Source organism: Nyctibius grandis, chromosome 10 (assembly GCF_013368605.1).
Source record: "Nyctibius grandis isolate bNycGra1 chromosome 10, bNycGra1.pri, whole genome shotgun sequence".
In the NCBI taxonomy this organism is placed as follows: Eukaryota; Metazoa; Chordata; class Aves; order Nyctibiiformes; family Nyctibiidae; genus Nyctibius; species Nyctibius grandis.
In genome coordinates this window covers 3,149,256-3,162,533 of record NC_090667.1, presented here as the reverse complement: position 1 = coordinate 3,162,533, position 13,278 = coordinate 3,149,256, and the positions used below count along the sequence as shown (strand labels likewise).

The 13,278-nt window shown below is 41.9% G+C and overlaps 1 protein-coding gene across 2 annotated transcripts; it reads left to right on the top strand.

The window, feature by feature from the left end:
* The first annotated feature begins 19 nt into the window (after window positions 1-19).
* SAR1B (secretion associated Ras related GTPase 1B) lies at window positions 20-12,102 on the top strand. Of its 2 annotated transcripts, none has more exons than XM_068409609.1 (7): window positions 20-195; window positions 4,473-4,546; window positions 8,125-8,244; window positions 9,052-9,117; window positions 9,673-9,776; window positions 9,934-10,065; window positions 11,440-12,102. In XM_068409609.1, the coding sequence occupies exons 2-7, from the start codon at window positions 4,489-4,491 to the stop codon at window positions 11,554-11,556; spliced, it is 597 nt and encodes a 198-aa protein (XP_068265710.1). In that variant the 5' UTR covers window positions 20-195; window positions 4,473-4,488; the 3' UTR covers window positions 11,557-12,102. The 2 variants fall into 2 exon arrangements, with proteins under 2 accessions (XP_068265710.1, XP_068265711.1); XM_068409610.1 differs by having other exon boundaries at window positions 54-74.
* The last annotated feature ends 1,176 nt before the right edge of the window (window positions 12,103-13,278 follow it).

Here is a 13,278-nt window from a genome sequence, read left to right as displayed (position 1 = left end):
GCGCCGGGGCAGCCGGGCTGCGGGCGGGCCCGCGGGGAGAGGCGGCGGCGGGCGGAGCGCTGAGCCGAGCCCCGGTACGGTGCGGCCGGCCGCGCCCGGAAGGAGCCGTGCGGGGGCGGAGCGGGGCGCAGCCGCGGGGTTGCGTGTCGGTGCCGGCGGAGCGGAGCGCCCGCACCTCAGGCTCGGCAGCGGCGGGTGAGCGCGGGGCGCGGGGGGGCGGCGGGGACAGCGGCCTGGCCCGGCCCGGCCCGGCTTGGCCCACCGGGGACCGCGGCCTCGCCCTCGGTGGCCAGCGGAGGGGCCGGGCGAGCCCCGCGGGGTGCCGGGCCGCCGTCGCTTCCCGCCGGGAGCGGCCTCCGGCCCGCGGCGGCGCGGCTGGGCCTGGCCGGGGGTCCCTGCGTGCCCGGGGAGGCCGCGGCCTGCGTGGGCCCGCGGACAGCGCGGTGTGAGGCGGGGCTGGGGGGGCGGGCGCTTCCCTTCCGCTCCGCTCGTCCCGGGGAGGCCCTCGGGGCTCGGCGGGCCCCCGGGGCTGCGGGCACCGGCCCCTGTGCCGCGCCCGGTCCGTGAGCCTTTCCCGGCTGTTGGGCAGCGCCGTTGTAGCCCTGGCTCTACCTCACCTGGGGGCTGGGGTATTGAGGGGCGCGTTGTAAATACCACCCCATAACCCTCAGGTGCTCTGCAGCCTTCTTGTGTGGCTGCCTGTCACCTTGTACTGATCTGCCAAGATTTGTGCCACGTAGTATTATTTCTTCAGAAATTTTAACTTTTAAGATCAAGAATAATTTTATACTCGTGCTCCAGTGTAGTATTTACTTTTTTAATCAGTAAGGACAGTATTGCACGTTGCTCCAATAGGCCCTACTTTGATAATGTGATAGGAGAACCAGTTTCTGTGAGCCAGGCTGGAGCTGCATCAGGTGTCCTGAGAAACCAGTGTGCGTGTCACGGTGACATCCCACAGATAAACTGCTGTTCCAGATGTCCTTAAGATCTTTGTTAAATTCAAATAGGCTGTCTCAGAGTAAAAGATGCGATACAAATAAATTTGTCATCTGCTCTGCAATACATAATATTTCTGTTTTTCAACCCAGTTAGTAACAGACCAGTATGATGATTACTCTTTCTGAAATCTCAAGTATTACTTGCTATCAAAAAAACTGATTAAAATATCCAAAGAAAATCTATGTCATTACCTCATTTTCATACTCTCTCCTGTTCCTTGACTTGTAAAATACTACGTCGAAGTGCAGTTTCATATCATAGAATAAACTGGACTGTAGAAGGCATGTACCAGTTTATTCACTGAGTTTTAGGGATTTTGATCTTTGTTGTCTGTGGTAACATTTTATGATGTTAAAATGATCATACGTGAAATTATAACTTCAAGTGATCATGTTTAGATCCTACTTGAAAAACTGCAAATACACCCTTAACAGCAGGCTTTAAGTGCTTGCTTGCGAGTTGTGTTCTCGGACGTACAGAGGTTTCTTTCCTAGCTCTTGCTGACAATACCCACCCAGGCACAGTACAATGCATTTCCAGTTACTGCAAGAGCTGTTCGGCTTGAGTGTCACCGGTTTCTGCTTCCTAATTATTCCATAAAGGGATTTAAAACTGCCTTGAAAAGCCTGATATCCTCTCTATATAAAGTTTCACAGACTTCAGAAGTGAGCGCTATTCTAACTGATTCAGAAGTGAAATGATGAATTTTTAGCTAGAAAATTGCAGGTCGAGAGTAGGGGAAAGAATTTCCCATTTTTCAGAATATTAAAGAAATAAGTGTGAGTGAGTTTGCTTGCTAGTCCTTGCTGTCAGCGATGTTACCATCAGGAGGCTGGCTCAAGGTGTTACCAAAGCCACTGGGTGGGAATTCCACATCCCCACAGTCAGAAGTGGTCTCCAGTCAGCAAACCCATCTCCGTGGTCTATGGAGGGGCTCCACTGTTACTGAATGATACTTTGCTGATGGAATAATGTTAGTCGGGGTTGTTTGGGACATTTTGCAGTGATAGGCATCTGTTGATGTGATGCTAGAAAATTAACTTTCATACTTTTGTTAAGGAGGCACGAGTAAGTTGGTGATGTCTGTAAAAATAGTTGGTACCAAAAGATTGTTTTGTGTCCAGTACAATTTTTCATTTAAAGCTTGTGTCTGCTTCCAACTGATTATTTTCAAGGGAACTCTTAAAAGAACCTTAAAATAGTATTTTTGTCTTCATCATGGCTGTGAGCGGTGATGGCCAGAGTTTTCATTGTTCTGCTTTTATGGTATTTTTAACACGAGCCTGAGAGTTTGGGTCTGTGTATGTCGCATAGCCTCGGCTCTCCCCTAAGTTCTCTGTAGCTCCGTGACTTGGATGTGCTGGCAGTGTAACAGCTCCTGATACCACTGTGGCTTTTTAATGCTTTGCTTTGACACTGCTGTGAATTATGTGGTTACTTTTCCCATGTGATAAGAGTAGATTTAATATCTCTATTCAAATATTACCAGTGTGCCTTTACAATTAGCTGTCCATTTTTTTCCCATTTTAAAAATATTTTCCTTTAAGCGCTGCCAGCAGACACACAGCCCGTTCTGGATGTGTTTGGGTAGCTCTGTTTCTAACACCACTTTTCTTGTGGCGATGGAAATTTAACCTATGTTAATGCCACTTCAGCTGTGTTTGCAGAGTAATCCTGTTCTCACTTTCATCATTTGAATCTTGCCCCTTAAAGTCTTTTCTGTAATGCATAAAGATTTTTTTGGTTTATCCATAAGTTTAATAGATGGGAAAGGTTAATACAACTAAACGCTGTGAAGTTATTCTCACCTCAGTAATTCGAGCACTTCTTACATCACGCTGTTTGCCCTGATTTGCAGGTTATTTGAGTCGATGGTTTTTCTAAGCCCCACAGAGGCTTTTCTCGATCGGTATTTTGCTCAAGCAATAAATAAATCTGCTGACGTGTATGTTCTGCCGTGTTTGCTTATTCTTGACCTTTGCTTTTTAACCGTGCAAGGGACAGTTTCAGTCGTGACGTTGTGTAACTGGGTGTTTATGCATTGATGAGTGTGTTTGATTTGTATTCTTAAAATTTGTGCCTGTTGCAGCTGATCAGTCGTTCAGAGTACGGTAGGACATGGGTAAGGGTTTCAGTGTTAGTCGTAGAGAAACCAAGACTCTAGTGCTTCGTAATCTGAACAGATTTTGTTCCAGTGCGAGCAAACATAATTAAAATAGTCTTACCTCCTCTTTCTGTGTTATCTTTCTGTGATATACCTGTTGTTGCGTAGTGGAGAAACTCTCCCTGTTGTCACGAGTGTAACTGCTCTGACAGGTGCCTGGATTTTGGTCTGGTTCTGACCTGTGTTTCAACTGCTGTGTCCTGTGCTCCGGGGTCAGAGCTGCCCTAAAGTCATCTTGTGATCCTCCAAAGCACCGAGTGTGGCAGGACGGCCTGCGGCGACGTGGCTGCCCCTGCCAGCTGCCCTGAGCAGTGCGCTCCAGTTCCTGGAGGACAGGCGCGCTCCAGCATCCCCTGATGTTAGCAGGGGCTGAGTGCTCCAGTAGGAATTAGCTGGCTGAATGCCTCTAAGGATGTTGCCCTTTAGTCTTTCAAGAGGTTTTCACGCTAGATACGAATTCACTGTGTCAAACTGGTGCTTTCAGTGTGATTATCCTCACTTTAGATAATGAGGAAATTAAGATGAAAGCTAAGAAATTAATTGCTCATGGCTGTGCAGTGAACCCAGTGATGGCTTTATTCTTGTGCCCCAAAGCATTGCTTTGGTGGTAGCGGCGGTTGCTCCTCTGTGCTGCCTGTCCTCCTGGGCACTCAAGGTGTGGCAGAGCTCCCCAACACCTCCGCTGTGGCCAGAAGCAGCCCTGCCTTGGGTGGCAGAGGGGTTTTTCTGGGGCAGGAACAACTGAATTCGTTGCCAAACAGACAGGTTCTGTGCGGACAATAGGGATTTATTTGGTGTCAAACTTCTCTGGATTCAACTTCGCAAAACGACTTTACCTCTTATCACCTCTGCTTCAAACACCAGCTCCCAAGGGCGGCTGGAGCACTGACTCTGCCCTGACATCCCTCTGCTGCCCTCTCAAAAGTGCCACTTTTTCCCAGTTGAAAAGTTTTATGTGAAGATCCTGTTTGAAGTCTTCAGTGGAACATCACACACCTCCCCTAAACTGTACTTAAGATAAAATTATTTTTACTTCTTGCAAAGACTGCTGTCCACGTAGCATTTTCCAAGGGCAGGAAAAGGTCTTTGCTGTTGAATCACAAGGTTTGGATTCTGTTTTCCATTTCTACACTTAATATTTTTAATATGTTGTGTGGTCACTTAATTGGTCCATGATACAGTTTACAAAAACTAAATTGTTTCTTATTTTTCACCCAGGACTTTGAATTACTTTTGTATCTATAAATATCTTACAATGTGCTGTTCTGAGAGATCTTAAATGCGCTATGTTTTCTGTTTATTTCAGACTGTAAGATTCAGATATGTCCTTCATATTTGATTGGATTTACAGTGGTTTCAGTAGTGTATTACAGCTTTTAGGTAAGTTTTTATTGTTTGGGGTTTTTCCTTTCTGTTATTCTTGTATATAATGTCCGTTCACCTGTATTATCTTCAAATATAGCCGCTGGTTAAATAATAATATTTGTTTTGGTGTATATTCAGTAACACTCAAACAAAAGTTTCACTTATCAATATTGAGTATTTCCAGAGTGTGCTTTCCACTCAATCTTACATTAATCCTTTAACCTCTTGAAAAAATTACATTTTCTTTCATGAATGTAATAGGTTTGATTTTTCTAATCATACTAGATTTAAGCTGTTGTAATTCAGTTGAATTTTATGGCATTTCTCCTGATTTTTCTCTGCTGTAAAGAACTGAACTGAGTTATTTTAGTTCGTTTTTTTGCACATGAGGATCTCACTTGAGAATCCCACTGTGAGGGACTGTCTACAAAAAATTACTGCTGGATATTGAAGCGCTTGCTCATGTTCAGCAGAGCGTTACTGTGTGACTGAAATCAGTGTGAAACTTCACTGACATCTGCTGAAGAGCCTCAGGAAAGTATTCCCTGGCCAAAAGAGTCTGCAATCCATATTGATCCAAGGTGAAATATTAGCTTGTGCAAAACAGAAGAAAAAAAAAACAAGGGGAAAAAAAAAAGAAACCAACCAGGAGGAAAAGGAATGCTATGATACTAAAACAAGGAGCAGAAGTTGCAGATCACATCGGTAAAAGGCACAATTTACAAGTTTGAAGGATTTTATTGAAATAGATAAAAAACATTTGAGATTAAGGAGTCATGGCAAGCTGTGTCATCTGCATTTTATCAGTTGAAAGTTTAAACTTTTTCACTGAATGTTAGTTAAAATTTCACTGGCTAATATTTCGATAGTAGGTCAAGGGTCTAAGTTGACTAATCTTTCTTATCTCCTCTTACTTAGCCGAGCAGTGATTACTACACGCTGGCCTGCTTTCCTGTTCCTGTGCATGCAAAGTCTAATTCTGGTGAAAGATACTGGAGCTTGAAGTAGGAAGGAGAATTACTTTCAATGTGTCCTTCTTATTCTAGAAAAAACACTTTCCCTTTTCGTTCTCACTTACATTTACAGTTGAAGAAGGTTGATTATAACATTTGGGAAACTCCCCGCAGTTCCCTGTGCTGTCCTGTGAGCAGGCTGATAAGATCACTTTGTGAAGTACATCTTTGCACACATACACTTTTAGAATGCACAGAGAATCTTCTCTTATATATATATAAACTCTGACCTTGGTGTAGCTAATAGCTGAAGTATTGCTGCTTGGTCATCTTGAGTTTCTATGGAAGGTGCTTGGGAAGTGTGAAATGTTTCAGAGAAAGTGGTAGCACCTGATTTGGGAGCAAAGGCTGCTGGATGTCCAGGCTGAGAATGGCAAAAATATTGGTTTACTGTGGTTTAGTAGGGTTTTGTTTAACTTGTAAGGTAAGTGTGAACTGGAGTTTCTTCTGTGACATAAGTTAATATATGAAAATGTTTGCCCACTTCTCCTTTCTCTGTAAACTTTAATACTTTCTTCTCCACTCTGTAGTTTAGTAGTTAATATTTATTTGGGCGTGTGAGAAGGTGAGTTTGGGAAGTAAGAGCAGTTGTATTTGAAAGAACTGTGAAGACGCTCTACAGTACCTGTAGTAACAAAGATCATTAATGAAATAAGCTGAGGAATGTGAAAGAATACTCATTCCTGCAAGTTATAAAACATGATTGCTGGAATGCGATCCCAGAGATCAGCCTGAAGGCAGAGGGAGAGGTGAGCAAACAGCAGCGGTGTAAAGGTCGGCCAGGCAGAGGCACGTATGCTGTGGCATCAACAAGGCTGTCCCAGCAGCCACCTGAGCTACAGCATCGCTTAAAATCCCACCAAATAAAACACGTACGAGGATAACACATTAGATAAGGAGAAAAAATGAGGGCTCCAGAAACTGGTGTTGCTGGCTCACACTCTGCCCACTACCCTCCTCGTGTAGAGAGACCCAGGCTGGCTGTTAATGTGCCCTTTGGATGGCTACCAGCCTCCTGCCTGCGGCCCCGAGGCACAGCGCAGGATGGTGGTGTGCAGTCTTGGTTGGGATTGCAGGAGAAGGTGCAGTTAAGTGTAGGGACTGCAGCCATGGAGTGGTTGAGCTTCAACAGTAAAATCTGATTGTCTACTTCACAAAATATTTCTGTCTCATCGCAGTGCTGGTGAAATAAACTTTTCTCCAGCATATTGCAAAGTACCGTAATCCTATAACTTTATATAGTAAAAGATCCTGGTAATGTAAAAACCTCCCACATTGCAATATTTGGCTGTGTTTTGCAATTCTTTTTACACAGAAAGAAGAGAGAATTCTGCTAGGAACATAGCTCAGTTTTGCTTTTGAAGAAAAGTAATTTCAGCATATGCATATATATATTTCCTCACCCTCTGGTGTAAGTGTTCTGCCCGCTTCAGCACTTGTGAAGGCTGTGGAGTCAGTAGTGGTTCCTAAAGAGATGTGTAGTCTGTAGTATCCAGCCACGGGTCTTTGAAGAGGGTATAAGGGAAGATTTTCTGCTTAAAAAGGGCAAAGTTAAGAGACTCTTACTTCAGTAGTTTTTAGAGTACAGAACGTGATTTAAAAAAAAAAAAAAAAGAATTTGTCTTTAAACTGTTTTACTTTGAGTGTCAATCAGTTTGAAGCAGTGAAAAATAATCCTGGCATAGGATGTAGTGTTGGCAAGTTATAAGAGAATTGCCCTTTGATAATCTAAGAAAATATGGTGTTCATGTTTTACACATCCTTCCTCTCCTTCACAGCAACTCTTGCATTTACTGGGGTTACAAGTAGAGGGGGAAAAAAAAGGGAGAAAGGCATTTCTATAAAGATGACAATAATCAGTGAAAATGAAATTTCTTATTCCTGTTGTGAAAGCAGGAATCGTGTGTCCGAATTGCCCTACGATGCCGTTCAGGATATGTCCATACAATTTAGCTGGGGGTGTGGGTGAATGTTACTTTTTGTCAAAATCATACATGAACCAACAAAAGAATTCATACATCTACTAATTGTGATTATTGACGTTGAAACCAGTTTCTCTGTAGTATAGTGCTTGAGGTCTGAACTTCCTTTTTGCCTCAAATGAGTTTTTTGTCATAATTGGAGGTAGCTGAGCAAAACACCCTCTGTTCAGGCCAGGATGGTCTGCATTTTAGAGCCCGCTGTTAGCACTGTAGCCACACGTCTCCCTCTCCACCGCCGTGAGCAAAACTGTCCTTTCGCTGGGACAGGGTAAATGACACTGGCAAAATCTAGTCCTGTTCTGCTGTGTTTTTCCTAAGGTAACATAAATGCATTTACATGAGTGACACATTTACATCAATCATCCTGTAAGCTGCACGTGGTACACACAGTGCAGCAGGCACATCAGCAAGTGTGGATGTAGTTTGTACGAGTAGAACATGGATAAAGGGCATTGATAAAGCGCACGGTGGAGCTCGGCTGGTCTGTATTTTGTACCATGGCTCTAACACTTTGCTCCTAGAACAAAATCACCTCTAGTGCTAGAAGTTAACTACTGCCCATTTAACTGATTATTCACTAGGTCCTTCTTTGTTCTAGGACTGTACAAGAAATCGGGCAAGCTAGTGTTTCTTGGACTGGACAATGCTGGAAAAACTACGCTGCTGCACATGCTCAAAGATGACAGACTGGGACAACATGTCCCCACGTTACACCCCAGTAAGTTAATATTGCTGGTTCCATAGCTAGAAAGTATTTAAAGTATTGCAGGAAAAGCAGAATCTGATTATACGTCATAAGACCAACAGTGTAACTGGGGAGGAACAAAGGAATTTCTGGAATTGCAATCTGTAGATAGTTCAAGGAATATTCAGGAAAATGTGTGTAGGATAATTCAATGTGGTATATTTAAAATTAAGAGGTGAGTAACAAGCAGAATGATGGAGCTGAGAATCTAGATTAGAGAAGCTGTGGGAAATTGGAACTTGCAGTGTTTGGGAGCAGCTTCTCTGTGTAGTTGGAAAATTAGCATTTCTGAACACTGAAATAGTTTTTGGCTTAGAGGTTGCAGTGTAATTGTTATCATGGTAGCCTCACAGGAGAAAAAGTTCAACCCAGGTTAAAAATGTGGATTGGTGAAGTCTAGTAAGGAGGTGAGAAATTGGGAAAGGATGTGAAGAGGAGAAAACTTCAATGGTATTGTACATGAAATGCCATCTTTGTGGCAAACCAGATGCCAGAGCCAACTGTTGTTTGTGTAATGTGCAGGGATAAATAATGTACGAATATTCTCTACTATTCTTAGCATTGTAGATATTTCACATGTGTTCTAACAACAAAATGCTATTAACCATTAAACAAAAGTGTCACTGATTTTGAGAGAAAATATATTGCTTGGATTTGTTTCTTGAATAACAAAATACTGAAAAGACCCAGGACAGAAAGTAAAATCTACATGGTAGAAGGTTAGACTGTTCTAATGCACTGCATAATCTTCACAGAGGACATAATTCTGTGTATTTCTAGCTTCAGAAGAGCTGACAATTGCTGGCATGACTTTCACTACCTTCGATCTGGGTGGACATGCTCAAGGTAAGAGAATACATTGACTCACTTAACTTCACTGAATTGAGTTAGGGTTGTCTACAGGCCATTTGTTTCACATCAGAAATATGAACATGCTGCAGGGATTGACTTCCCACACTCTTTGACAATATAAAAAACATTCACTGCTCTGTTGTCCGTCTCCACGTTTTATCACAAATCCCAAATACAATTTGGCAAGAGCTGCTGTAGAGCATAAGTTTTTGATGGGCATCTGTATTTTGAAGAGGATTCTGTACTTTGAATTGCTTACATTTACCTTTAAGCTTTATGCTTCAGACTTACCTTTGTTGACATAATTCTTGGGGAAACACAAAAAGTTTCAGTACATCAGTGTGCGTGTAGGCTGGATAGAGTGGTGATAACAATGAAGGGAATGATACTGTGTTATTTCAAGTTTTGTAAAACATGAAATTGCATCCTGAAGACTGGCAATATAAGCTAAGACTTCAAAAAAACCCTGTTGCTTCTTAATTACTGATGTGCATCGCTCTGAATTTTGGGATAATTTCCTTTTGTTTTTAATTCACATCTTCCCTGTAGCTCGCAGAGTGTGGAAAAACTATCTGCCTGCAATTAATGGCATTGTGTTCTTGGTGGACTGTGCAGATCACGAAAGATTGCTTGAATCAAAAGAAGAACTTGATGTAAGTTCAGATAAGTTTTTGAAAGTTTTAGCTTTAACTTCTAAGTAATAAGCTCAAATTCCCAGTATCCAACGGAGCTCTGCTGCCACCTGGACATGAGTAGTAATGATTTGACCTACATTCTAAATTAATATTTCCTTTCTCACTTCCTTTGTAGTCACTAATGACAGATGAAACTATTGCTAATGTGCCTATCCTAATTCTTGGTAACAAGATTGACAGACCTGAAGCCATCAGTGAAGAGAGGTTACGAGAGACGTTTGGTCTGTATGGCCAGACAACAGGAAAGGTAATACTTCTCTTTTTTTTTTGTGGCTTTGGCTTTTTTTCTTAGGGAGTGAGTTCGCCTTATTTGTGTGTTGACTCCAGTTCACTCCAGCTACACAAAATAAATGGGTTTTAATTTGTAAAGTACTTAGTACATAATAACTGTATATGGAATGAATGAGTTGTGGAGTCTCTCTTTTTGTGTGTTTGATGCATCTCTACTACAACTTTTGTACATCATATTTAATGCCACATTTTTTCAGCTAAAACTTAATTGTACTTAGGATCATTTTTAGTACTTCAGCTTTCCTATGCAGTGCTTCAAAAGGATGAGCAAGTTTTCAGAGACTGTAGTTCTAGTGAGAACTATAAGAGAAAACTGAATAGTCTTTCAGTAAGTGACTTTTCTCATTTAAAGTGCAGACTTAGTACAATTTGTTACTTAATGTGTTTACCTAAAGCTTAAAAATAGATGTACACCATTGTAGAAGTCTGTTTGTAGGTTGTGAGGAAAGAAGTTCCTGCTGGCATCAGTAGCAACGAGGCAGATTTATATTATGGATCTTTGTGATACTGCAACTCTTCTTCATTTAGAGTAAATACAGTGTACTACTTGTAGGAGACATATGGATACAGGGCACTAGAAAAAAGTTGCTCTGTTGTCCTTTGCCCTTGGAAAGACATCTCTGCAGCTGACAAAGCCATTCCAGGGTGGCTTCCATCCCAGCTCCCATTAGACGACCAGCAGGGTGGCTCTGCCAAGAGGGGCACCTGGTCTTGTAATTCCTCTTTTCCTCTAAGAGTATTTACTCTTAGATGCTTCCCTTAAAGTTTAGTGCTGGTCAGAGTTAAGGTTGAGAGGGAACAAATCTTTACCTCCTTGTTTTCCACGTGAAAGAGAATCGCACAGGTTAGTTTCAGAGTAGGCGTACTGGGCTATAAACAGTTACTACTGACTTTTATTATTTTTTTTTATCTTGCCCTGGTTTTTACAACGCTGCGTATAGTCTATGAAGTATGAACACCATTGTGAATCTCCAGTTGAGGAACAGCTTTATCGCACTGTGCTGATCTTGGCAAGCAAGAAACTTGCACTCTTGCTATGCTCAGTCCTACAATTGGTAGCAAATGCTCTTTTTATCTGGTTGGAAAGCTGTTAGAGCAGAGAACTGCGACTGAAAAACAAGTATAAGCTCTCAAATTCTCTGGGCACACGCTTGCTGTTGCATTCTGGTTTCATGACCTTAACCTTAGTAACATGTACATGGTGTAGATTAGTTTACTTTCTAAAATTCCAGCATCCAACACAAGTTAAATAATGGCATTCCATAGAAACAAATGTCCATGTAAAGTAGCCATCTTCTAATCCCCATCCTGTACCTCTGTCTCCCTGCAGGGCAGCATACCACTGAAAGAACTGAACGCCAGGCCGCTGGAAGTGTTCATGTGCAGCGTGCTGAAGAGACAAGGCTATGGAGAAGGCTTCCGCTGGATGGCACAGTACATTGATTAATGCCAAAATCCCATCAGTCCGTTCTGTCCCATGGCTAAATATTGTCTGCTCCTTATTTGATCACCCAGTGTACGTAACTTGAATTCATTTGACTGTTTAGTTATAAAAATATACATTTTTAGCTAATTGTATCACATATGCTAAATTGTAAGTGTGAGGATTGAAAAATTCTTTCAAGCAAGTTTGTAAGTTTAAGTACCACAACCTGTGAGCTTTCTAATCCCATGCAACATTCTTTTGCAGCTTTTAATTTAACAAGTCTCCGGCACCATTTTGGTCAGAGCACCTTTCCAGTACAGTATGTTTGAATGCACTTTTTAACAGCTAAAAACTATGAACATGTGAAAAATATTTAATGCTTATGTTAAATTTTTTTATGTACTTTTTTGAAACTGGTTTTATAACTTTAGAGTATATAACCATCTTTCAAGGAATAATAAATAATTAGCTGATGGATAATTGCATGATGCCTTACGGTTTTCAATAATATACTTTCTTATGCAACGTCATGCAATAAATTTAAATCCAGTTTTTGGCAACTTTAAATGTTTCATTTAAATGTGTCTTAACTAGTGAGGCTGCCTGATGATCTGAATATGTGGGATATTTTCCTGAAACACAGAAGGCCACAAAGTAGTTTTCATTGTATGTTAGAGTAAGGTGTTTTTTTAAGACTACCAAACTGCATTTATTTTAGGATTTTGTGTTAGTAAAAGAAAAATCTAATCTGATGCCCTTATAACCACCACCTTTAAAAAGTACAAATAATGTAAATGGGCTGTGCCAGTGTAAATCTTGAACTAATGTCAGAAGTGGTCTTATTCTACTGGTCTCTTGAATTAAACCCCTGGAGTGACACAAGAAATACAGGGTTTTTTTCTGAAGAAATTAAGAATACCATTGCACTAAATATTCTGTTCCTAAATTAATTAGATTTGGGGTCTGCTGGAAGATTTGCCTGTGAAATTGCCAGGAAAAAAAATGTTGGCATTGCTGCTCGTGAAAACTTATCAGCCCACACCCAGTCAGCCACTTTTATTTTTCGTGTTTTGAGGTGGGACAAGATGGATTGTTTTCTGTGGGTTTGCCCTCAAACCCAGCCAGGGTGGCAGCTGCTGGCTGCCCAGGTGGCTTATTTCTGGGGTAAAATTTGGTTATCTGCAATCCTTGTTTCCAGACTTCTAAGTGTTTTTCCCCGTCTTTGAGTGCATCAGTCCCCTGAGGAGAAGGCAGGTTATTTTTGAAGAAGGGGTGTTGAAGCACATGTGTCTGTCAGTGTCTTGTTGATGCTGGCTGGCACTGCCATGGAGTTGTGGTTGGTGTTTCTGTGTGCTGGGCATGTTTTACTCTAATCTGTGGAACACAGGTAGGGTTTCAGCCCTGGTGTCACCATTTCACCGTGTTGGGTTTGAGTTTCGCTGTGTAGTTTGTTTCCCCCTTGTAGGAGCACGAACTGCTGCAAGTGTTTTTACTGAATCTCTTCTACTCACCCTTGTAGGTCTTCTCCAAAATACTTTAGGCTTATGTTTCCAATATCCACAGCAGCAAATGTTATTTCTGACTGGTTTGATTTCATAAATAACTTTCTCTTGTAACCTGCTGGGCTTGAATCTCAGATTTAAAGCCTATAGGCTCATAGCAAATAAATGAGACTTACTACTTGCCCAGATCTGAACCTGTATGATTGAATGCTGATGAACATTTCCCCGCAGTCCTAGATTG

What these genes read in the sequence shown, in the direction of transcription:
- SAR1B (XM_068409609.1), top strand. Translation starts at nt 4,489, where the DNA reads ATGTCCTTCATATTTGATTGGATTTACAGTGGTTTCAGTAGTGTATTA. An exon ending in TAGTGTATTACAGCTTTTAG is followed by an intron (nt 4,547 to 8,124) that starts GTAAGTTTTTAT and finishes TCTTTGTTCTAG; the next exon opens with GACTGTACAAGAAATCGGGC. An exon ending in AATCAAAAGAAGAACTTGAT is followed by an intron (nt 9,777 to 9,933) that starts GTAAGTTCAGAT and finishes CTTCCTTTGTAG; the next exon opens with TCACTAATGACAGATGAAAC.